The 25,344-nt window shown below is 47.4% G+C and overlaps 1 protein-coding gene across 7 annotated transcripts in view; it reads right to left on the bottom strand.

The window, feature by feature from the left end:
- Nucleotides 1–6,953: 6,953 nt before the first annotated feature.
- LDLRAD4 (low density lipoprotein receptor class A domain containing 4) overlaps nucleotides 6,954–25,344 on the bottom strand; it is a 340,534-nt gene continuing 322,143 nt past the window's right edge. For all 7 annotated transcript variants that reach the window (XM_087818671.1, XM_087818669.1, XM_087818672.1 and 4 more), the window contains 3 exons: nucleotides 23,461–23,615; nucleotides 9,389–9,442; nucleotides 6,954–8,113 (listed from right to left, as the gene is read on the bottom strand). In XM_087818671.1, the coding sequence (XP_087674797.1) occupies nucleotides 7,583–8,113; nucleotides 9,389–9,442; nucleotides 23,461–23,615 (740 nt within the window). In that variant the 3' untranslated portion in view covers nucleotides 6,954–7,582. The remainder of the gene's footprint in view (nucleotides 8,114–9,388; nucleotides 9,443–23,460; nucleotides 23,616–25,344) is intronic.

Below are 25,344 nucleotides of genomic sequence, written 5' to 3'. Positions count from 1 at the left end.
TTGCTCTCAGGGGCCCCGCGCGGCGCGTGGCGCAGGCTCGACGGCAGAGGGCTGGGAGGGTTCTCTGCTGCTTCTCTGTTGTGACAAGCAGACCCCAGGGTTTAGTGAAGAGAATCATCACATAGGATGCTCGAGCCCCAAATCCCCTAGTTTCTTCCGAGCAGAACTTTCCCCACGAGGAAGTTCTACACCAGTCTCAGCTTCACTCAGGGGTAGCAAGTCTGGGGGAAATTCTTCAGTATTTCTCAAATGATCTGCTGAGTAAGACTATAATTTATTGCAGGGCACGGTGTGGTTTATCGGTGACTATTTGCGGTTTTAAGGAAAAGAAATCCTCTTACAGCTATTTTTCTTACAGCTTTCTAATTCCCTTTCTCAACCTTAAAATAATTCAGAATCTAAGATGGACGTTATGACTAGAGTTTATGGGTTTGTTTACTTATTTAAATGGTGTCTTTAAGATGTCAGTTTTTAAAGTTCATTACTAACAGAGAGAAATGCAAAAATAAATTGTATCTTCTGCAACCATACTGAATTCACTTATTTTAGTAGTTTGGCAGATTGTGAAGGTTTTGTGTGTACACAATCCTGTCATCTGTGGCGCCATACACTTTAGAGCTTAGAGGTAATGCTATTCTCATCTCTCAGAGAAGGAAATCTAGGCTCTTCTGCTACTATCTCAGACTGAAATCCTCCAGGGCCCTGAGCCCGAGGGCACCTGTCCCGCTGTTGAACGGGTCGCATTGGTAGAAATCTTGTTCACGCTTTGGGCTGAGCTGACCTCAGTTTCTCTGCGACAGCCATCCAGAAGCTTGCAGACAGCTGCAAATTCCTCCCCCGGCACCCCAGCTCAGGTGAAGCAGTTCTCAGTGTCCTAACATGATGAGACCTGAGGACAGTCCCTGAACGTTCTGTAGAGAACACAGAATTGAAAAGGGAATCATACGGCATGATCTGATCAGAGTTGTTTAGAGCAGAATATAATGACTTTTTAAAAAAAAGTCAGAATGAATACAAGCTGAATGGAAAGGTTAGCGGGGGACCAAAGAAGTGTTTCTTTAAGATGGGTTTTAAAACACATGTAGTCCCCCCCCCCCCGCCACGTGCTTTGTGTTTGAAAGATTAAAAAGCAAACTAGGAGACACATGTATATCACTGATTATTTTTAATAATTTTGTGCTATGGTTTGACCACAGCATTAAGAACAAGCAGAAAAAGCTGATTTCATAACTTTAACAGCACTTAGAGCAACATCTTTCTTTAAAAGTATTGCAATTACAGACCTCGGGTCTAAGAACTACATCACCATTGCTCAGTTAAAAAGAGGCGGATACACAATAGTTGGAAATCTTTTTTAGTATATAACTGGAATTATTTTGAAAAGTGAGCACAAATGGCTGTTAAGAAAGACTTTAATGACTTCTGATTAACGTAACTCATACGATGAACTTGAAATGTTCAAATACAGTTGTACTTTCCTAGTAAGCTGCTCTACAATAACTAAACGAACTAAATGCTGTGAATAGTATCACATATTCTAAACGGCTTTACACTAGACAGGTATACAATTAGGAAACGGGACTTCCGAAAGCCATGAAATGAAAAGTAACAATATACCAATAAGCACATTAAAATGAACCAGTGTCATTAACAGTAAAGCTTAAGCCTCAATTAGTTCTGGAGTAAGAAAGCAACGGTGTGGTAACAGATTGTAATACCTCTGAGTCCAGAACATTCTCGGATGACACCCACGCTCAACAGTTCTCCCAAGAGATCAAACTTGGAGGGGTAGGAGTTGTTCCTGACAGTAATGAGCCCCTGTTAATGCTGAAGATGGGGGAGCCCTGCAGTATACAGTGGAGCAGACAGTGGGGCTGGACAGGATAGAGAACACACAGGCTAACGATCTTTCCTGGGCCTTTCAAAACATAATAAAAGAAGGGCTGACTTTTAGCCCATTCAGCATTAAGAGCTGCACTGTAGAGGTGTTTTCAGTTTAAGGATAATCGCTAATGATTTGTTTTCTGCAGGATAAGGGTATGAGCCTATTGTGATTTTCAAGATCAGAACATACACCAAAGAGCAAATAAAAACCATAGAATTTATTAGAATTAAGATTCTCTAGTGAGAGACTATACTGGGGAAGATGCTCACATCCACATTCAACAGTGGTTTAGTGCATATGTTCTCACAGGCTTTGCTTTTTGTAATATTAGAACATTTGAAGGTAAATGCAGAGGGCACAGTGAGACACTGAAGACTGAGCTGGAAGTAGACACTGTATAAGAGAGGGTGACACAGATGCAACTGCAAATGTAGTCCCTGATGGGTGGCAAAACCTAGTTTGTTTTTTCGGGTCAAGATCACCATGAGACACCAAAGGGAATGGATTTAAGATTTTTCACTCGGCTGGCTGACAGCTCATTCTCTGCTAATGATAACCCATAACCCATAACAACATTTTTTTCAAAGAATAGGGTCTTAAGTGGATTCATTTTTCCTGAGGTATTCTTTCCCTACAAACTCTACTGTTATTTCATTGGCTCCACAGCTTCAATTTGTAAAAAAAACGCAGAGGGATTCTCAGGACACAGACGACCATAAATGCCTCCGTACTGAACAAGGCCCTCTGCTGCAGGCCCATTGACTCTGGACGCAATTTTTGCAAAATGTGCACTTGCTGTGGGGTCTGACATCATTATTCCACACGCCATAATGTCATTTCATAAAACAAGTTGAAAAATCAATATATATATTTTTTCTAACACTGGTCCAACTGAGCATTACGAGATTAAAAGCAGCATCTAGTGGCAACCAAAAAGCTATGGAATTTTTTAAACTTATTTTTTTAAAGTGTATTCACAGCAAAGATGCAACTCTCAACTGCTATACATACGCTGGTCATAAACTGTGGCCTGCTTGTTCAGACTTCTTTCCCTTGTGTTATAATATTGATATTTAATAGGAAAATAAACTACATAGACTTTTATCTGTATGCATCCATTTGCAAATTTCCTTACAAAATAGGACAAAGCACATAGGCATTCACAAATCCTATGCCATTTCTGTTAAAATTGGTGCCTGTACATTATATTACAGTATTAACAATGTTTGTTCTACCCATTGGGTAGGATATGTGCATAATATATTCAAGTTATATACAGCACCTTACAAATAAAAACGTAAGAAAAGACACACGCCTGAAGAAGCACCATTGGAAGTGAGGCACAGCGAAGGTGGGAGCGCAGTGCGGCGGGGGCGGCTCCCACGGCGGCCGCGGCCAGGACGGGGCAGCTCAGCGGCTTGGACCACTGGGCGCAGCGCGCGGCCCGCGGGACCTGCGTGCGCCACGCCGCCGCCCCCTCTCCAGCTCGGAGCCCCGCCGCAGGGCACTTCAGCGGGCACACCGAGGGGGCGGGCGGAGAGGAAGACAGTGCGTCCTTGGCGAGGCATCCGCTCCCGCGACTAACCCTGGCGGAGATCCTACACTTGAACTACGCAAAAGATGCAGCCCTTTGGGTGGTATAACGTGACCTAGGCTGAACCGTCGGGGATCTCCGGGCGGGAGAGGACTTTCCATTTTCCACCCACCCCTCTGATCTCTGGGGGCTGGCAGCAGGGCCTCGTTTAAGTCGATGAAAGTCAGGCGAGCCGCAGAGCTGCCCAGGCCGCCGTTTGTGAACTGGGGTGAGAGCAGTTTCCTAATCTGTGACTCTGGCCAGCCACTTAGATACAGTGTTTCTCCCGCCGAGGAGGGAGCCTTGCCAGCCTGTCGCCCCGCCCAGCTACTTCATCTGCCGTGCGCGGGCCGCCGAGGTCCAGGCGGAGCCGCAGCCCTGCCCTCCAGCTGGGGCGGGGATGCCCGCGGGGGCGCCAGGCCAGCGGGGACGACGTCGCCGTGTGGAGACTGGCACAGTTCTGCTTTTAGTCACTTAGGCAGAATCAAGAAAGTTAACAAAAACCAAGTATCCTTCCCAGGTGTTTTCCTCCATACACTGCTGAGCTTTTGAAGTTTTAAGAAAAATGAATGGCATGCCAAGGAACGTGCTGGGAACGCTGCGGCCGGACTAAGGTAGCAAAACTCAAGCGGCATCAGCGGGGCAACTGAGACGTGAGGGGCCTGGGAGCACGCGGGAGCCCGACGGGCCATGGCATGGGCGGACTTACTTTCGAAGGGTGGGGGCCGGATGGACATATACCTTTGCAATGGACCAGTGTCTGAAGGCCATTGTACCTGGCCTCTTCCTACAAAGGACTAACTGGAGAGAAGAGCAATTAGAGGGAAGATAGAGGATCCATCACCCCTGTCAGGATGCAGCTACTGGGTCTAAGAGGAAGGCAGGGATTTGTATGGATTCTTCTAGATAACAGAAGCTTTCTGAAAGTAGGTGCTTCCTCATTCTTATGAAGGTGAAGGTGAAGATCACATGGAGATCCTGAGAAGCCCTAGAAGCACTTCTCCCTGTAGCACATTCCTATGTGGGTGTTAGGAGGCCTCCAGTTCCTGTCGGCCCCCTTTCCTCTCCCATAAGTTTGGTGGCTATATGTGTATCCTCATGACTAATCTTTGTAACTTTTAAATATTCTCCTCTGCTATCTTGAAATTTCTTGTGGATTGTTCCCGTGTGTATATGGGATGGGGGAGGGCAGAGGACATGCTTCTCAAGCTTCTTTAACACTAAATTTTGTTTTGAAACACAAAGAACAGTTCAACTTTTAAATGCATAATTTGTTTAGCAAAATCTCTTTCATGCTAAGGACTGCTTCAGTGTCAGGAGAACACTAGACTTTCTGAAAAAAACAAGTATGTGCCTGAAGACTGTGTTCCTGTAAATGTGACTCGACAGGTGCTGGGTTTCACACCCTGGAAGTCCCTGGGACAATGCACAAGCCATAGCAGGATGCCCAGAGTATAGTTCCCACTAGCTGTTCTTCTGAACATGCAATTCTTTGTTTTAACACTCTACTAATTAATCAACCTGTTATAGATTGCCTAAATCACTGCTTTCTGAGCTGGGCCCTCGGGCTCCATATGCACGCACACAGGCCCCTCGAGCATTAGGTCCCACTGTGCAGGTTGGGTCTCCAAAATCACTCCTCTTTCCACACCAGGCCAGCGAGGAGGCAACGCAGCATGAACAGGTCAGCCACAACCTTCAAAAGAGCTACTGACCTAAATCACCTTTTCCCTGTGCCAAAGGGAAATTGACTATTAATTCAATTGATGACATTGGCTTTTAAACTAATTTTAAACTGATATCATTAATTAACCTTGTCATTTTTCATCTGAGGGGACACCTGACCAGTCATCTACCCCAAACCTCCACCACTAGGGTCCTGACAGGACAAATGCTTCCTAACCTTCACCTGACAGGGTGAGACAAGGCTTCATGCCACACAGAGTCCCAGCTGCCTTCAAGTACAGGCTTGTGACCCAGGCAATGAGCTGACCGGTTACAAGGCTCTGGGCCCAAGTCAAGGCTCCGGGGCTCTGCCCGGTCTCGGAATTCCCACTGTGCTCTTAGCACACACACGTCCCAACAGAGTCTGGAGTATGAGTATCAACTGTTGCCACCTTTTCTCTCTCTCTTTCTAAGAGTCTGACTAGTTCCATGGCTGTTACTGCGTGAAATGAATCAATCTAATGAGTCTAATCCTCGAAACAAAAGCCAGCAGCCTACCAGCTGACCAAGAGAAGCAGCAGAAAGAAGCAGAGGGCAGGGGACAGGACTTGTAGTTCAGACAGTCTCTTTAGCTCTCGGCCAACAGCACAGTCACCTCACTGATAAATCGCCTCAGAGACCCACAGACAGGCTCAAGCACACATGTTATTCGGCATTAAAACTGCAGCGATCAGTCACCAAGCCGTCATGCCAACCCATTTTGTTATATGCAGAGGCCAGAGGGACCCACCCTGCGCAGAGCAGGCCATTGCTACAGATCAGCCCTCCCGTGGTGTGGCACTGGTTGAACTTGTTGGCTCGTGCTGTTATGAAAGCCAGATGCTTACTTCCCCAAAAGAAAGTTACTTATTTTACATAAAAACAAATGTTTCTAAGTATCAGGAATATTAAAACTAAAACTAATAATATTTGAAATTAGTTTCTAGTTGCATTTTAACTGCATGTTGTGCTTTTTCTCCTGTGCTTTTGAAGTCGCTCCCCCGCCCTGCACTGCTCTGTAACTGACTGTCCAGTTCTGGCCACCACTGCAGAGGCTGGAGGAACTCCCTCGGAGTCTGGCTGTTGAGCGCTGCCTTCCCCCGAGGGTGCTGCGCCAATACCAGTGCAGGGCACGGCTATTACCAGCAATGTGGTGTCCTGTCAATTCCAGGGGTCTCCAGTGCGTGGAGAAGCCGCTGCCAGCGTCGCTCACACACCGAGGCCGGGCGGGCTCCATGCGGAGCGACCGCTGAGAGCCTCTGGAGCACTGACCAGGTGTCCAAGACTGAACTGAACTGTCTAGAAAAGGAGACAATGGGAATACACTGAGAAGTCACATATTTCAACAGTATTAAAAATAACCACCTTGCATTTTAAACAATTTATTGCATAAAATAATGTATGTATCTGAGTATACTTCATGCTACAGTAAAAAAAATTCTAAATTACTGAAGAACTGCGCTGCTGGAGGAAGAGGGTGGCTGTGATACTGGAGGCATAAATGCATGTGTTGGGTTGTTTTTAGTAAAACGGGCAGCCTAAGCTAGCAGAGTAACTCAGCAAGTCAGAAACGCTGGACCTTATATTTCCTCTCTTCCATCCAGAGGTCTCCACGCTTCAGTGACGCACTGCTCTCTGGTGCAAACTCTCACAACAACGACTTTCTTGATTTACCTAAGTCGGCATGTTAGGCTACATCCCCAGACATCTTTCCTTGCACGATTATGGGAAGCACTCCAGGGTATTCCTTGGGCCTAATAATCCACAGGTGAAAAGACAACATACAGAACGTCACGTAAAACAGTTCCCTCATATATATTTTAAACATTAGGATAGTGCAACTTTTAAAAACACATCATCATCATAACAACACAAATCAACTCCTTGCATTCATCTAACTTCTCCACTTTATACCTTGGCACAAAAAACAGGAATTTTGAATCATATTTTTATAACAAAATAAAAGTTCCACACCTTGGGAGAAAAAGCAGACTGGCCAATTCTTCCCCATGATAATATATAATAATGCTTCCTTCTTTATTTAGTTAATTATAAAACAGGCCATTCTGGCCTCTTTCTCTGCAGTCTCCTTTCATAATTAAATAAATCAAATACCTCTGGGTTTTATTTCATGATATCTTCAAAGCGTCCCTTTCTCTGTGCTCCCACGCCCACCCTTTGCCAAAACCATCCCGCCCCCCTCCCCAATGCCTGCCCCCAAATAAACACTGTTTACGGTCAGACCGGATGGAAGTTTGTATTATTTCAGTTCTGGTTTGCATGCAATTCCCCTGAAAGGAATCAGAAACAAAGACCACATTTGCACATTTGGTTTTACTTCGCTGCCGCGCGCGGAACTGAACAGCGCTGTGCCGGGGGCGCAGGAGCCGCGCGGCCCTCCCGCCGGCGCCGGCCACGGGTCACACGAGGTTCCCGGGCTTCCTGTCTTGGCCCTGCAGCGGCAGCACGGTGGCCGCCGCGCCGTCCTGCTGGAAGGGCAGCCGGCCCCCCCGGTGCGTGCCGCCGTGCTGGTGGTGGAAGAACGAGGCTCCCGGGTAGTGGCCCATCACCTCGCTGTAGGCCGGGGGCGGCCCCTCCATCCTGCCGTTGCTGCTGCAGGTGCTGGCGCTTATGCCCGAGTGGCTGCTGGGCGGGCAGGGGCCCCCGCTGTACAGGGAAACGTCTATCCAGTCGCTGTCGAATATGGTCCGGTTGGGCGGCGCCCGCACAGATTCTCGGTTGAGTTCCATCTGCTGTTCAGGGTCCCTGAGCTGCAGGGTGCAGGGCCCCTGGTAGGGAGGCGGCTCCTCCCCGTCGGACAGGGAGATGGTGGGGGGAAGGTCAATCTCGTGCTGCACGTAGGGGTAGGTGGGCTGAAAGCGGCTGAACCGGTCCCTCTGCATAAAGGCCGGGGCGGTAAACCTGTCCCTGGAGCGCGGGGCATACATGATCTGCAGGGAAAAGAGTGACGGGTTGGAAGACATTCTCGGCACAGTAAGGATCCCAAACACGGTGGTATCAAGAGCACTCACACTTGGTCTGCGTTCGCACCTGTCTGAAACGCTTCCCCCTCCGACAAAACAGGAAAAGATCATCCCGGAAAAAACACATAGTTTTCCTGTTCCTCATGAGTTAGACCGCTCACCTTGCCAAAGGATAGATTCTCCAAGATGGCTCAACAGCGGAGAATTGTGGTTAACTGAAAATGTGGATTTCAGGGGAGTTCCTGCCTACGCTCTGTGCACGTTTCCCACTGGGTCAAGTAGGACACAGTAACCTCCAGAGGGCAGTGCCCGGGAGCACTGCGCAGGCGGGCTCTGGTCATGTCCACCACACGGCCTGGTCCAGGCCTCCACTCCTTTACATGCGTTCTCGGGGCCCTTCCCGCTCTCCCACCTGATTCAGAAGGGTGGGGAGTGGCTCAGAATTTTCACTGGAAATGTAAGTTATAACCTCACCCGATGGTACTTAGAACAGGTAGGATGCACTGGGCCAATTTATGAATTATCAATAGGAGCTTGCTGCCCTATCAAGTACTCAGACAAATATGGAACAAGTGACTGCTTTTTCTTTCTGGTTTCTAAACCTTTCTAGTCATTTCTTTCTAGACAAGTTTCCTATAGTTTTTTTTAGTAACTGACATGAAAAGTGTTTCGTATTTCAAAGTAAATATGATTACAGATTTTTTTTCCAAAGTGAATTCTTACATAGTCTTCTCATCTATTCCATCATCCATGCTTCTAGAGGAAAGCTAGTGTGTGTGTGTGCGTGTGTGTGTGCGCCTGCGTGCGCATATCCATCCATTGACTTCTCCCATACCATAGTCTTAAATGAAAGGCAAAAAGTTATGTTACTTTTAAGTCATATTATTAAACTTGGAGGTGTAGAAAGGAATCATGTTATATTTATAAACTATGCCCACTTGTGCCTAGCCTCATTGTTAGCAGCTATGGGATCATGTAAAGATCGGTGATTCTTAACCTAGGGAGCTTTTTAGACTAGCACAAATAATCCCTAGGAGATTCTAAAAATCCCTTCCCCCACTTTTAAAAACAAAGTTATAGGTATATGCCTTAATTTAAATGTTATTTCTTTATATTGTCACACATTTGGCTTTTCCACCGATTCTGTTGTAATGGTTTATTTCCCTCTTCCCTTCCCCCATGTACACACAATTGTACAGCCACCTTCAGCCACCCACACCCTTCCCTTGTCCAACCCCTTACCTCCGAGGCACCTGGCCGAGGACCGGAGCTGTCTGGAGGCCACAGGCGCCCTTCCTGGCAGGGGGTGGGAGGGACATCACAAAAAAATCATTAGTTTCATGCAGCAGCACCTAAAATCAAGGAAACACTTTCCCCTTGGACAGTAGCAGACCTGTTTAAATCACAGAACAATAAAGAACTGGTCCTTTTTCCCCCCACGTAACATCTAAAAGAAGAACTGTGGCCAAAAGGAAAAGTTAGAAATTTTAGGTCTCAACCAGATTTGAAATAGATGGGATTTGAAGTCAAACATCTTTCAAACTATGCACTTGTGTGTTTGACATACATTCCAAATGTCATCAAACCATATTCAGTCACTGCCTAGATTTGGGTAGAGTCTAGGTCCTTCACCTTTTTTTGTTATTTCTCACCCCAGGATATTTTTTCCATTGCTTTTTAGAGAGAGTGGAAGGGAGAAGGGGGGGGGGCGGGGAGAGAGAGAGAGACATCATTGTGTGAGAGAGACACATCAATTGGTGGCTTCTTACACATGCCCGGACTGGCCAGGGATCCAACCTGCGCCCTTGACCAGGAATCGAATCCGTGACCCTCTGGTGCTCGGGCCGATGCTCTAACCATTGAGACACACCAGCCAGGGTTGGGTGCTTAAGCTCTTAAGCAAATGTGCATGACCATAGCTGGTGTGTGCCAGCCAAGGCGCTTCTAAACTGGGACTGGGCTTTGAGGTGAGCAGCGGCACAAGTAAAGCACTGACAGTCACACTGTGCTTTCAAACTGAAAATGGAGTTTCCGAAGCCTGACTGTTCGAGAGTCTTCTAGTCCCTTTATTCCTAAGGTAGATGTAACTTGGCATCTCGTTGTTTAACATCTTTTTTCAAAAATGTTTGCCCAGACTGTCAAGGTGACAAGCTTTTCTAACACCATAAACTTGTTTACAAAGTACTTCAATATGCTTTCCCTTTTGAACCCAAATTGTTGGCTACTAGCAAAGGTCTGTTGGGCTATTAGCCAAAGGTCTATTATTGTAATAAAAAGAAGAACTGTGGGGAGCAGGAGCAGATGTCTGCATTTTTGGATTCCCAAGAATATTCATACATGACCTTGTACAATTACTGAGCCTCCTGAGACCCTGAATGTACCCACAAGTAGACCTGCAAGGTAAAACACCCCTAAGTCTCTCTTGCTCTCTTCTGTAGGCCAGCATTCTAATACAAATACCCCATTTGGACAACAAGTGTTTGTCCAACACATACAACCTGACCCTAAGATACCCGCAGGATATCATGGACTCAGCAGCACAAATAGGAACAGACCCAGCAGCGTTTAGAGGAAGTTTGGGCTTAAGGTGTGACTATAAAATTATGTAATGGCCATTACGGCTCTGGCCTGGTGACAGGTGACAGATCTAATTGACTCTAATGAAGTGGCTGACCCACACCCACCGGTAGCCCTTCGCCAGGCCGAGGCAGCCTGCGCAGTACTTCAGAGCAAGTGTGCCCCCGGATCAAAGTGAAACAATCACTGTAGCTCTGGGTTGTTATGGCAACTCTCCTACTGAAAACAGCACGGAAACTCATCCTGGGATGTTTCTAAGACTCACAATTCTGCCCTAGCTCCTCTCCCTTCCTTCAGCGAGAGCTCGGCCCCTCCTGCCCACCTCACTGATGTCAGCTCTAACCTTCCGTCCAGAGAGCTGGCACCAGGCAGCCGCGGTGCCAGTGCGGACTGAAGCACAGCGCGGGAACGGAACGGCCAGAAAGAAAACCCCCGAATGAAGTGAGAGGGAAGTGACCCAGAAACAGGGGGTGGCATGGTTTCTGAAAGTGGCCATAACCATCCTTAATGGTTTATTCCCCTAGAAAGTAGCAAAACTGGAAAAATGCCTAAAGAGATTAAGCCTTGTGTACACTCAGTCTTATATTTCACCAAATTCACCTCCTTCTTATTAAAATCATTCAGTTCCTGGCCGGTTTAGCTCAGTGGTCAGAGCATCAGCCCGCACAGACTGAAGGGTCCCGGGTTCGATTCTGACCAAGGGCACGCACCTTGGTTGCAGGCTTGATCCCCAGCCTGGTTGGGGCACGTGTGGGAGGCTACCAATCTATGTATCTCTCTCACATTGATGTTTCTATCTTTTTCTCTCTCTCTCCCCCTTCCACTCTCTCTGAAAAGCAATGGGAAAAATACCCTCGGGTGAAGATTAATAAAAAAATAATTCAGTACTTTTGGGCCCTCCTCTCACCTGGATCCCAGCAGCACTGGACCCTCCCTTGTTGGCTCAGAGACATCACCCCTCCTGGTTCGTACCCTGACTTCTCTGGCCACTTTTCCTGCTCTTTGGGGGAGGTGCCCCGAACTCTGTACTTTGGTTGAATGTTGGAGTTCCTCAGAACCCTGTCTGGAGCCCCTCTCCTCTCAGCCCAGTTTCCCAGCCGCCTCATTCCCTCCACAGCTTACAGGGCCACCCATATGGGTATGCGTCTATCTCTGGCTCCACTTTGTCTCATGAGCTCCAGGAGCATCTAACCGTGGGGGCCTGCCTCCTGGACTCCAACAGACTCCTAAACCTACACATGTCTGAGGCAGAACTCACTGACTTCTCCCCAAACCTCTCATTCCTCTGGACTGCTGTGGTCTCCAACTCACTACTCTTCCTCACCCCCATTGCCACCACTACTGTTTTAATAATGATGTAATTTATTTAACTCTTCACTGACAATTGCCCCCTCCTCCAATTTATTCATGTTTTATAGGACACTGATTTTTTAGGTCTTTCACCCATGTGGTTCCCAAGAGTTGTTAAAACTATAAGATCTATAAGATGCCATGGTGGAACGGGTTAATGCCAACAGCCCAGAAAGCTGTCCTTCCAGTTCTGTGCCCAGTGCTGATATGTAAAGAATCCAGACATGGAATAGGACCAGAATTCCAGAAAGGCTGTATCCTGGTCGCCTTGATGGAAAGAGAGCTGCTTCGCACTGGCACTCACGCCACAACCTGCTCCGGCCACTCCTGTCTGGGCTATCCTGCGCCGCCCAAGGTCAGGCCGCCCTCATTAGCACGCTGCTGGCGGAGCCCCTGATTCTTGCTCTCCTTGGTGAGATGAAGTCCTTTGATTACGAGCTGACTCCTCCAAGGAGTCAGCCTTGTAACATAACTGAGTTCAAAGATGTGGGCCTTCTTGTCTAGACCTCTCAGTTTTTTCATCCAAATCCTAGTGATGACATTGTCAGGGAGAAGGGGACTCATCACATGGCTGGCATCTGCTCAAATGGCTGCATTTCTGGGTCCTCATTATGGAATTAATTTTTATGTCAACAATGAAGGTTCTAATGTTCTTGGCTAGTGCTTGTATTGTTACATTATGTCATACTTAGAATAAGCTGTGAAATAAGATAATACTTCAAGTAGTTCACACAGAATTTTGAGCAATAGGAACAAGTTTTGCTAATATTTTTACACAGGCTTAAATTCATTCCCTCTCTTACAGCTGTTTCCTTGTAAGAATGCCCACCAAAAGGAAGGGAAGGGTCCACTGTCTATTCACTCGTCACTCCTCTAGACATCTACTGAGTGCTTCCCAGCAGCGGATCTCAATGCTTTTCCACTGCAACACGTGAGATAACCTAACAGGTGCGGTGCCACACCTTCCCACGGGGTAGGTGGTAGGGGTGGAGCAGGGAGTCCATACAATCCCCAGGATTAAGCTGTCACTCCGACCCCTTCGTTCCACTCAATAAAGACTTCTGGGATGCAAGTGAGTTAGCGAGACATTACTCTAGAGGTTACTTTGAGTCAATTCTAGTCTATTTTTTAAGGTATATTATTTTAAAATTACTCATGTTGTATCTATTATTAGAACCACTTACTTGAGACACACATTAAACTGATCAGGACACACAGGGGACTGTCACACCTACTCCAGGAAGTTTACAAGAAGGGCATCCAATCTCAGGGGTAAAAGAAGAGGGCCTCACAGCCCTCTCTGTACATGCAGTGCCTGGCATGCAATGTTTTTTATTCTCTAGTTTTCTCTTTGCAACAAAGGTTCTGTAACAAGAAAGGTAATGGCCGAATAGCTGGTGACAACTTAATATTACCCAGATGGATAATATCAACACAACGTGGACCTGTAAAGGCAAATGGATCCTGAGCTGGGAAAGCCCTAGGCCAGAATCCTGGTGCCGCTCTTCAACCTGCAACCTCAGGCAGCTTATTTTCTCCAAACCTCATTTTCATTACTTGTTGTGAGGCTCAAGTACAACAATGCATGTACATTCCTTAGCACACGGCCTTGCACACGAGTATGCAGTATATGGTAGCTCTTAACATTATGCGTAACGATTACTGCTCTTATACACAACTGAAGTGGGGATAATTTTCAGTTATCTTTTAAAATAATGAGTTTGCTGGAATTTCCTTCTTGGTCTCTTTGTTTGCAATATCGTCTATTCGAACAGTGGTATTCTGAATGGAAAGGCTGAAAGCATGGGAGAGGCTTAAGCGAAGGTGCATTTATCTCAGATTTCTTCAGGACCTCGCTCCTAGGGTGGGGAGCCGATTCCTAGAACGGGCATTACCCATGAGACTCTTCACGGAAAGTTCTCCCCCAGGGCTTCTCAGGTGCCACAAAGGACAAAGGCCTGCCGCTGTGTAATGACTCTCTGTGCTTTTAAGTCATGAGCTCAGCCTGGCAGTTCTCTTTCCATCCACTGCAGGAATCACCACGAGTGCAGACATAAGCAGAGGCTCCCTACGCCATGCACGGCTGCTTCTAATGGCATGAGGCGAAGGCAGGGAGGCAGGAGGCAGGTTTAAAGAAACAACTTTGGAACATTCAATTTTGTGATAAGCTTTTATTTTCTCTTGGATCTTCTTTTATTTCCTAAAATAAAATCTTTATGGTTAATGAAGACATTGCTATTTGTCATTTTCCTGCTAATTTAGCCACGGTCAGGCACTCACTCGTGTTTGACCATCTCTGAGTAGGGTGACAACATTTTTCTTCTGAATCTGCAAGTTGTGGGCAGAGTCTGGACTGTCGTAAACATGCCAAGGGAGAGGCTTTTCCCTGTGACTGTGTCCCTCAGCCGAGATCCATGAAAAGCACAGCCACAGCACCCACGTGAGCGCACGTGCGGGGTTTGTCTCCTAGGCTAAGTACACTCTGAATCATAGCATCTGGCGCTCTGGCCTCCCTGACTTGGCCTGGAAGTTGCCTCCATGAGCCCCCCCCCCCCCCCCCCATGGAGAGCACAGTCTTTAGGACCCAGGACTATGAATCCCTTGGACCACCCTGAGGGGCAGGCTGGTCATCAAGTGGCTCTACTGAATCTACATCTTGTAGAAAAGGGACACAGGACAGCTCTGAATCTTATAGGCTTAAAAACATGCATTTTTAGCCCGGCCGGGTGTGGCTCAGAGGTTGAGCATCGACCTAGAATCCAGGAGATCAGGGTTTGATTCCCAGTCAGGGCACATTCCCAGGTTGCGGGCTAGCCAATCAATGACTCTCTCATCATTGATGTTTCTATCTCTCTCTCCCTCTCCTTTCCTCTCTCTGAGATCAATAAAGGTATATTTTAAAAAAACAAAAACAAAAAAACCCCATGCATTTTCAGACTCCTTTACACTGAGGAATCTGCTCTGTATTTTTCTCCTTCTTAATGGTCAATGAATAGCCATATTTACAGAAAATTTTCCCATAAGATGAATCTGCTTGACATGAAAACATCAGCAGATCTGGGAAATTACTGCATTTTTTCCCCTTTAAATCTGACCATTTGACACTTTAGAGGGGAGGGGAATGGTGAGTGGAAAATCAAAACTGACTTGTCTTCCTTTTTTAACGTGGTAAAAAGTACGTAACATAAAATCTGCCATTTTAATCATTTAAAAGTGTACAGCTCTGTGGCATTAAGTACATTCAAACTGTTGTGCAACTATTACCACCAGCCATCTCCAGAACTTTTCCATCTCCCTAAACTGAAATGCTATACCCATTAAACACTAGCTTCCCATTCCTTTCTCCCCTCAGCCCCTGGGTTTGGTATCAGGGTAATGCTGGCCGCATAGAATGAACTGGAACATTTTCTCTCCTCTTCATTTTTTGGGAAGAGTTTGGAAATTATTGGTGTTGAATCTTCTTTAAATGTTTGGTAGAATTCACCAGTGAAGCCATCTGATCTAGGGACTTTTTTGTTGGGAGGTTTTTTTATTATTGACTCAATATCCTTAATAGTTATAGATCTATTCAGATGTTCTGTTCTTCATGATTCAGTCTTAGTAGGGTTTATCTCTAAGAATCTGTCCATTTCATCTAGGTTACTCAACTTGTTGATATACGATTGTTCATAGCACTCTCTCATTATAATATTTTTTTATTTCTGTATCTCTTGGATCTTTTTACACCTGAAGAATAGGTTTATAGCATTAAAAGAGAGTAAACTGGCCCTAGTTGGTTTTGCTCAGTGGTTAGGGCGCCAGCCTGACGACTGAGGGGTCTTGGGTTCGATTCTGGCCAAGGGCATGTACCTGGGTTGCAGGCTCAACCCTGGGCACTGGTTGGTGGACAAGCAGGGGGCAACCAATCGACGTGTCTCTCTCCCATTGATGTTCCTCTCCCTCCTTCCCTCTCTCTCTCTCCCCCACCTTCTACTCTCTCTGAAAAAGCAATGAAAAAAATATCTTTGGGTGAAGATTAAAAAAAACGAGAGAATAAACTGTGACCATGACTTCCCAGCACTTCCACTGTGAGCTGTGGCTGAAGCCTGCTGCCTTGGGTCCGCTGTGAGCATGTGCGAGGCCACTCCTACACCCCGAACCTTCTTGGTTTTATGCTCTCAGCTAAACTCTCCTTTCCACACATCAGGGACCACAGGATCATGAGATTTGGGGACTAATACGATGTTTTCCAAACTGTGAGTTGCAACCTGTCAGAGAGTTGGAAAATCAATTTAAGTAGGTCACAGCCAGCATTTGGAAAAAATGATACAAATAGAAAATATCATTGTCTGTAAGTACTGTTTGGTGAAACGTTTGCCTTAGTTGTGCATATGAGTATTGTAGATTGTGGTATAAAATGTTTCTTACTGTTCTTCTTGATCAAAAACAATCTGAAGGTCTCTGATCTAAGCCAATTATCCCTCATTTTATATGGGAGGAAACTGAGGCCCAAAGAGTCCATTAGTCACTGGGGGTGACACAGTTGGTTTGTGGTAAAGCAAGGCCATTGGTGGATATTTTGGCTTCTACCCAAGGGTTCCTCTCAATGAATGAATGTATTGATTGTATGGCCTCAAATGTTTGGAAATCTATTTTTCTTCTTGTCCCTGGGTGAGAATTTCAAAGCATAGGTAACACTGATCGTTGGATATTCAGCAACACCCTTCCCTTCCGATAAAGTCAATTACCTTTCTTTTCTTCACTTATGCAATCTCTCTACTGTCCAAACGCTTTATGGTATTACTATCTTTTCCACCCTAGATGGCAGTAACAGCTTGGATGTAAAGGCCATACCTCTAGATGTCAATGACTGTGTTCTCTCCAGCATTTCCGCTTTTTATTCCTCCTTGGGAATCCATCATCAGATTTCTCAAGACTCAGTATTTCCCTCCCAACTCTACTCAATCTAGGGCATGCCCCTTAAGAGAAAGACACATCATCCAGGAATGTATGTTGGGGAAAACAGAAAGGGAATCCTTTATATTTCCAGAATAATACAGTAGATGAAGGAGGTCTAGAGGCCCCCAGGAGCAAGCAGAAAAGGAGCTGTGCAGGTGCCTCTCCGGGGCTAGGTGCTGGAGGGGAGGGAGCGATTTAAGGCTTCACTAGAAACCAGCCTGGGGGTCAGAAAGCTCAGGGCAACAGGGAAATGTGGAACCACACAGCTATCAGCCCTAGGGTGTGAGAGGAAACTAAGGCACAGCCTGAATCTTTTCCCCAAGGGCACAGAGCCAGAACCCAGCTACCTCCTTTGGCATCTCCGACAGCCTGGGGAGCCTCCCTAACAAGTGGCACTCAGGATTGGAATAATTTAGAAAACTTTTTCCCCCTCGGAAAAAGCCACAGGACTAAGTAAAAACAAACACAAGAAAAAACTTTATCATTACATCATTAATGCTAATTCCTATTTAAAAGATTATTAAAATTTTTTTGCTCATAAAATTTTTCATTCATTCTACTTAAAAATCCGATTTTAGCATGCTTTGGTCATAGTATAAACCACGTTCACGTGAGTTACCTTGGGAGTCTACAGATGCTCAGAACATTATTGGAACTGTCTTCAGCATTAGTTTATGTGAGCAGGGAATTTTTTCAGTTGTAAAAGTAATACATAAAATCATTCTTATCATAAAAACTTTAACAACAACACCAGACTCCTTTTGCCCATTTCCTCCCATCCTGCCTCCTCCCCAGAGGAAGCCATCAGTTCACTGTGGGTCCTTCCTGACCTTTCTCTACAGTAGCAGTTTGTAACGTGGACAACATCATTTTTACTAATTGAGTCACACTTGGCTTTGCACCAAACTTCTATCATTTACCTTGATCAGCCACATCATTCATAAGATTTAACTCTAAGTGGATTTTGGTTGGTACCAAAAAAATCAAATCCATCCTCAGAGAACAAATAAGAAAAAGGAAGACTTGACATTATTGAGAATTTAAAAAATTCCCCCCAAATGAACTGCAAGTTCTGAAGGTAATTTCAAAACTGTAGTGAGCAATGACAACACAAGTAGAAGGACTATTTGGGCTCCTCATATTGCTTTAAAGACAAATCCTGACTATTAAGAGGGTCTGTCTAGTTTTGTTCAGATGAGAACCTGCTGTGTAACAGCTATGGCCCGGCATCCGTACCCAATTTTCGTCAGCTACTTGGCCGTCTGTTTCGTTTACTTGAAGGGGACATTCTCATTTCGAAGCTGCTAGAATGATCAACCTTTGCCTGGCCAGCACGGCTCAGCGGTTGAGCACTGACCTATGATCCAGCAGATTGCAGTTTGATTACTGGTCAGGGGCACATGCCAGGGTTGGAGGCTCCATCCCCATCAGGAGGCTCTCATCATTGATGTTTCTCTCTCTCTCTCTCTCCCTCTCCCTTCCTCTCTCTGAAATCAGTAAAAATATATTTAAAAAAATAAAAATAAAATGATCGCACTAAAAGGTAAAACCGGTTAAGTGATCAGCCTGGCCGCTTGACTTTGTAAACACCCTTGCTCATTCAGAGAGAGAAACAGCATGGCTGATGGCAGGAAACGTGTGCTTAGAGTTTTCAGTAGGAACTGACCTGTCCCTCGCGGTCCCCTAGACACCGGGAAATGCAGTTTCCGGGGCTCATGAAACGAAGGAGGATTGTTATTGAACACAGCTGACAATGAATGGCCCTGGTGTCACAGCGCAGCAACAGTCGCCTCACCCACGGGGAGAATGCTGCCCACCCCTTTCATCCCACCCCGGGGCTCAGCGGAGCGTGTGGCTCTCTCCTCTTCAGTCTGGAATGTCAGAGGCATACCTATTGTAACTGCATCTTCAAACCCTTTGGGTCATTTTTTGGGTACCTTACTGAATGGAGACAGTTTATTTCCATCATTTTAGGACTGCTTTTTTCAACACGGATGAAGCAGGTAGAAATGAGAAAGGCGGTGCCCAGCGGCCCAGCTTGTCAGTCAGTCAGTGGTCATGAACTGTGTGTGTGACCTCCGCACCCTGTGCCCTTCCCTGGACCTCTGGATACAGCCCGCGGGCTTCTCAAGCACTGCGAGCTCTGAGCCCAGTGTGACGGTTCCTGAACTACTCAGAGGTGACCAGAACTCCCTGTCTTTGGGCCACCCCTGTTCCCAAGGCCAACAGAAAGGAGCCCACAGCTGATTCTGCCCCCTTGGCCACAGGCTCTAGCCCCAGAGAGGAGGGTCCTGCCCTGGGAAGATGACTGGACAGCAAGGGCCAGGGATGAGCACACCAGGCTGGGCCCAGGCACCCTTGGGTGAACTCCTAATCTTGTAGGAATGATCTTTACATCCACAAGGCAATGCTCTCCCATTTGTCAGGAAACCAGTGGCCCTCTACCTTTTATTTTTACCCTTGTGGTAAAGGCGTGAGTACGGAAGAATATTTTCTCTAAAAACAGTCTACACAGAGAGATGGGACACCAGCTGAAAGGTGGGCACCAGCCTATCATGAGTGGCAGCTGCTTTGAAGCCCCAGAGGCCCGTGTAGCCTGATATGCTAACTGTTCAAGAAAAGATGTAGATGCCAATATTTATATGAAATCTCATTTTTACAAGTTAAACCAAGTTTTGTCAAAACACCATGTGGGGCAAACCACACACTGGCCAAACCCCAGGCCAAATCTATGACTTCTGTGGAGTGCATCTCCAGGTGTAGACTTCGCCCATACAAGGGCACTGTGGGTCCTAGGAACCCAAGTTTCTGTACCAACAAGCTGGAGGCCGCAGTCCTCACCCTCCTTCCCAACAGCTGGGAGGAAGAACAAATAACCCCTTCCCTGCACGCCCCCTGGAGCTGGTGCAGCACAGGCTGCCCAGAGTCCCTGCCTGACGCTGCTCTGTCCCCAAAGGGAGGCCCAGGCACCCATACTTGCACAAATGATTTAATCCTTGCAGCAGCTGGTAATGAAGAAATGCCTGATGTGACTCCTTTTGTCAATTTTTAATTGAAATTGCTGTTTTTATAGGTCAAAATGGCTGATATCCACAGTTTCACATGGCTCAAACTAAGTAAAATGTTCGTGTTTCTCTGCTGCTCCTCAGCGAACGGCTGGCCACCTTGGCCTTGCTGTTATCCACCACACCCTGGGCTGTCCAGGGGTGAGCCGGCCCTGCCAGGCTGGGCTACAGGGTGTCAGAAAGGCCGCTTGGGCCTCTGCCAGCTGTGGCAAGGAAGGCTCGTGCAAACCTCTCTCAGGGGAGTGTCTGGATTATTTACGCCCCTGTATTGTTTTCTTATTACTTGGCAGTCTAAGGGAATGAAAAGAAATCTAGATCGTCTCAAAGCTCTGAAGTCACACAAGCCAGGCTCTGGAAAATAAGCCTGGGCTGCCTCAGAAAGAGCAGGGGGGGTTTCTACCACAAGCCCACTGGCTGCTCTCTGCCATTATTTATTTATTTTTTACTATATCTTTATTGATTTCAGAGAGAGGAAAGGAGAGGGAGAGAGAGAGAGAGAAACATCCATGATGAGAGAGTCATTGATCGAGCCCGCAACCCGGGCATGTGCCCTGACCGGGAATCGAACCCCGATCGCCTGGATCCTAGGTCGACACTCAGCCACTGAGCCACGCCCGGCCGGGCTCTGTGCCATTATTGAAAGCATTCCCTTTTTCCGCAGCTTCATTTTCATTCAGAAATGGCTACTTCCACTAAACCCAGAGCCAACACTGGCCCAGCCCCTACCTCCCCTGAGGCAGCACCTCAGAGACACGCGGAGATGAGAGCTGGCAGGCCTCGGCCAGTGCAAACGCCATCTATGCCTCCCTTGGTCAGCGGGGACCTGGCACAGAAAGTGTGTCCTTCCAACAGGCACTGCTGGAGCGAGCAGAGGAAGAAGCTAGGAGCGATGGTGCTGCTAGGTGACGAAGGTGGGGCGTAATAAAGGGGAAGTGGGTACAGAGGAAACCTTCCGGAGTCAGGACAAGCCTGGGCAACTGGCTCAACCCACCATTTTCCAGAAGACTCTGTGAAAACCAGGGATATTTAGAAATACTAAGACCTTATCTTATTAACCCCAGTCTTGCTTTTGGTTTAGGTGGAAAGCCCTTTAGTGAGGAGAGGGGCAGTTCAACCAGGGTAGTGAAGTTTACTCAACCAAACCACAACATGTAAATGCTCAGCAAGCCCCCTTCTCAAAAAAACAAAACACACACAAAAAACCCCAACTATTGTCCTTTACCTTTCCATCCTATCAAGTCTTCCAGCAGAAATATATAAAAATAAATTTAACCAACAGTGCTAAACCAAATTACCCAGAAGTTGGTAAGTTAGATGCCCAGCCCTTTGCACACCAGTCTAAAATAAATATACCTTTTACAAACATGCTTATGGAGACCTCAAATGGTTCTAGAACAAATGGGCCAAAAGGCCCCCCAGAAGTAAGTGGGTCCCAGCAATGCACAGGCTCACCCACGGGGAGGCCGGCAGTGGGAACCCACACCCACATGCTGCCAACTAGCTGGGCGCCGCAGCCCCTGCCACTCAGGCTCCTGGGAAGGCAGGATTTAGATGCTGACAAAGTGAAAGGCACTTCAGGAGCACTCAGGGGCTTTGACAACAGACATGAAACCACATGCACAGCAGCAGCGGCAAACGCACATCTGTCCTCACCAAGGAAAACAAATCTGCGCAGAGTCCAGGCCGTCACTGACACGCTTTATCAACAAGGGCAGGGCCTTGCCCACCCCGCTGCCACTGTCCAGCCAAGCCCCTGCCTAGCTCCTTTTAAGCCGCTTAGGGGAAGAGGCTGCCTGGCACAGGCAGTCACCTTGGGATGCTGGGCGAGAGCCACCTTCCTGGGAGGGCAGCTTTAAAGTGCCCATGCTGAGTCCTTATGCCCCATCCCCAATCCCTCCCACAGTTCACATCCACTTGATATACACCCCCACACAGACACACACACGCGGCCACTGAAGACCCCTGGTCTTCCCTAGTAAGACTGAGAAAATGCCAATTAGCATCAGCCTAGTAGATACTGCTGACGGTGGTGGGGGCAGGGCAGGGGCAGAGCGTGGCAAGGACACATTGCATTGTTTCTTTAATATCTTGCACAGTGCGTGGCTCATGTCCAGTGAATGGCTGAATAAACAAAGGAGGCAGAAATCGCTGGGGGGAAACTATTCCCAAGGCAGAGTCCTAGACTAGGATCCTCTGAACCAGCAATTTCTCTGTGGACCCCAACGTTTTCAGCCGAGCTGCTGGGATGTGTTCTCTCCACTCTGTGGAAGCCGGGAGAGATCCGCTTATATTAACAGGCACCCTCTTCTAACAGCACAGTGCCTCCGGGAAGGGTGGCATTTAGCACCTGGTAAGATCAGGGGGTCCCCACTCTAGCACTACTGACATTTGGGGTCAGGTCATTTTTTGCTGTGGGGCTGCCCTGTGCATTGCAAGATGTTTAGAGTATCCCTGTAGCAACTCCCCAAGTTGAGTTGACCAAAACAGGTCTCCTGAAATTGTCAAATGTCCCCTAAAGGGCAAAATCACCCCTGGCTGGGAGCCATGAGTCTGAATGAATCAGATGGCTCTCCCAGTGCTGTATTAAGGAACTGACATTTCTTAGAAGAAGTTCTAGGGAGGCTAAGCAGGTAATTGGGAGGCAAGAAGTTTGGTGAGGAAGCACATTCCTGGGCAAAAGGACTGCCCATCAACGAGTGGCAGCACACACAGTGCACCGAGATTTCTATCTGTGCCAGGAGAGAAGTCGAGTTTTTTCCTCTCCCTCTCTCTTTTCCTCTTTCGACTATAAACTAGGCTAATGGTCCCAGTCATGAAATGGAGCTACAGTCTGGGCCTGAACTGTCTTGGTCACTGTGTAAAAATACATCTTGAGTTTGTGAAACTGAACCTCCTCGGAATCTTACAAATGCACTTAAAAGTGCATTCAAGAACAGGCCTCTCCATAACAGCAAGGGTGGATCTCACAGGGGCAATGCCAGTGAAAGAAGGCAGACACCAAAGAGCACCTATTGTATCCGTCTATTGTTATAAAGTTCAAAAGCAGGTGAAACTAATCTGTGCTGAAAGCCCTCTGGCAGCGGTGATCTTCTGCGGGGCATGCCTGGAAGTGGGGCCCGAGCATGTCTCTGGGGGCTGGTCATGTCTCTTTGCTGCTTGGGTGCTGGTTACACAGGTGTGTTTAGTTTGTGAGAATTCACTGAGCTGAACATTCGAGATGCACATGCTTTCCCATAAGTACATTAACCTTCAACAGAGAGTTCTCAACACTTGGGGACTGCAGTGGGCTGACACGAGAGGCTGTCCTGCTTCGCGGCCCCCACAGGCACCCCGCCGCACTCCTGGGGCCTGGGCAGCACCGAAGAGGCCGAGGCCCACACTCACCTGCTGCAGCCTGTCCTCTTGCCTCCTGCTCTGGCTTGGGCGGTTGATAAAAGACCGTGTGGACACTTTGTAGTGATTCAGCAGACAGACAATGACCACGACCATCACCGTGACCACCACAATGATGATGATGATCTGGGCGAACTCCAGCTCCGCTGCGAAGGAAGAGGAAACCGTGTTAACCACATGCCCTTTGCATACCACCCACTCAGCTCTCCAGGCTCCATCTCCTCAAGGCACTCTGACCATGCCAACCACAAACATTTTGAATTTTCCATGAATCTGGTCCTCACAAGAACCTCATGAGAAAGAAACTATTTCTCCCCAGGCCTGCTGCCCAAGGCCACTGCCAGACTCTGACATTCCAATAACATTTAAGTAAAGGGAGACCCAGGCGTGGGGCTCAGTCTCCAGTCTCTGGGGCTCAGCCTAACCTGGTGCTCACACAAACCTGCCTCTGCAATTTTATAATGAGAAGAACCTCAGGAAAATGCACTCCATTGGCCCTACAAGCCCTCTAGAAGTACTGTGCTCTAACTGACACATTTCACACAGGAAACTCGAAGACCAGCCCAGTGTGCATGCCACAGGCTGGCTGCTGCGGGCTGCCCCTTCCTACTGCGTGGGCAAGCCCTTAAGGGCCATCTCTCTGGTTTGAAAAGCTCAGTGCTTTCTATTACCTAAACTCTGCTCTTGCCAGATGACACCCCCCCCCTTAGGGGAGTTAAGAAAGTCTCTCAAAACTGAGGCTGTTTCTCCCCATGTAATCTCTCTAGGAAAGTTACATCCATCTTTATGGTTGAGTCAACTTTCCCAAACCACATCCACACAGGACCCACACAGTACACTGAAGAGAAAATATATGTTCATAAAATAATCCAGCCTTCTTTCCTCAAAGCCCCTGCCTTTGGAAGTAATTTAGAAAATACATCTCCACTGTGTCCAACTCTGCGGGCACCATGTTTTATGAGCAGTCAGGTCACCACTGGGTTCCTGACACAGTCATTAAAAAGATCTTCTAAATTCCATTAACACAAGCTTCACACACATGGAGCAACTTCTAGAATAACAGCACATTGAGTTGGCAATTAGAGAGGTAGGTGATGCAAGCTCTTCAGTTTTGCAGGGAGGAAGCAGAGGCTCTGTTCAAGGTCAGCTCTAGAACCCAGACTTTCTGCTTTCTGGTTTCCAGCTCATGGCTCTGCCGAGTGCTGGCTCCCTGTTTTCCCCTGAGTCTCCACACACTAAAAGGAAGTGATTGTCTAAGCAGGGGCATCAAGTTAAGGATGAGAGGCTCAGGAAGATGGCAAGAACAGCGCACAACTTTTGCTGTGAGGTGGGGAGATGTCAGCTATAATGAAGGGCAACAGAAAGAGGGGAGAGCTCTCTTAATTGTGCTACTACATCAAACTTGCAACACACATGCATGCACACTCATACACACATACAAAGGCACACAGAGATACACGTAAATGCATGCACGCATGCACACGCACACAAAAACACGTGTGGACTCACATACATACATGCACACGTGTACACGTACACATAATGCACACCCCCTTGCTGCAGCAGGACTCAGGCTGCTGGCCAGTGGGGAAGCATTATGGGCTCACACTTGGGATGAGATAAAAGGGGACTGGGTAGCACCCTCCCTCCAGTATCTGCAGCTACGTGCCTCCACCATCCACACCCTGGGAAAAGAGGGGCAGGGGCTGGAATGGGGGTAGATGGAGGGTCTTCCTGAACTCCACCATGTCCTGTCCTGCAGCACTGTCCTCCACTCCTGTCCTTGGCCCCCACATACCTGAGGGACAAAGATTTACATAGTGCCTTCTGGACCTGGCTGGACGGCACTGGGCACTGGGCCTGTAGGGGCGCTGG

Source organism: Miniopterus natalensis, chromosome 7 (assembly GCF_054644295.1).
Source record: "Miniopterus natalensis isolate mMinNat1 chromosome 7, mMinNat1.hap1, whole genome shotgun sequence".
Taxonomy (NCBI): Eukaryota; Metazoa; Chordata; class Mammalia; order Chiroptera; family Miniopteridae; genus Miniopterus; species Miniopterus natalensis.
Note: the sequence above shows the minus strand (reverse complement) of the source record. Positions and strands in the feature narration are given on the sequence as shown.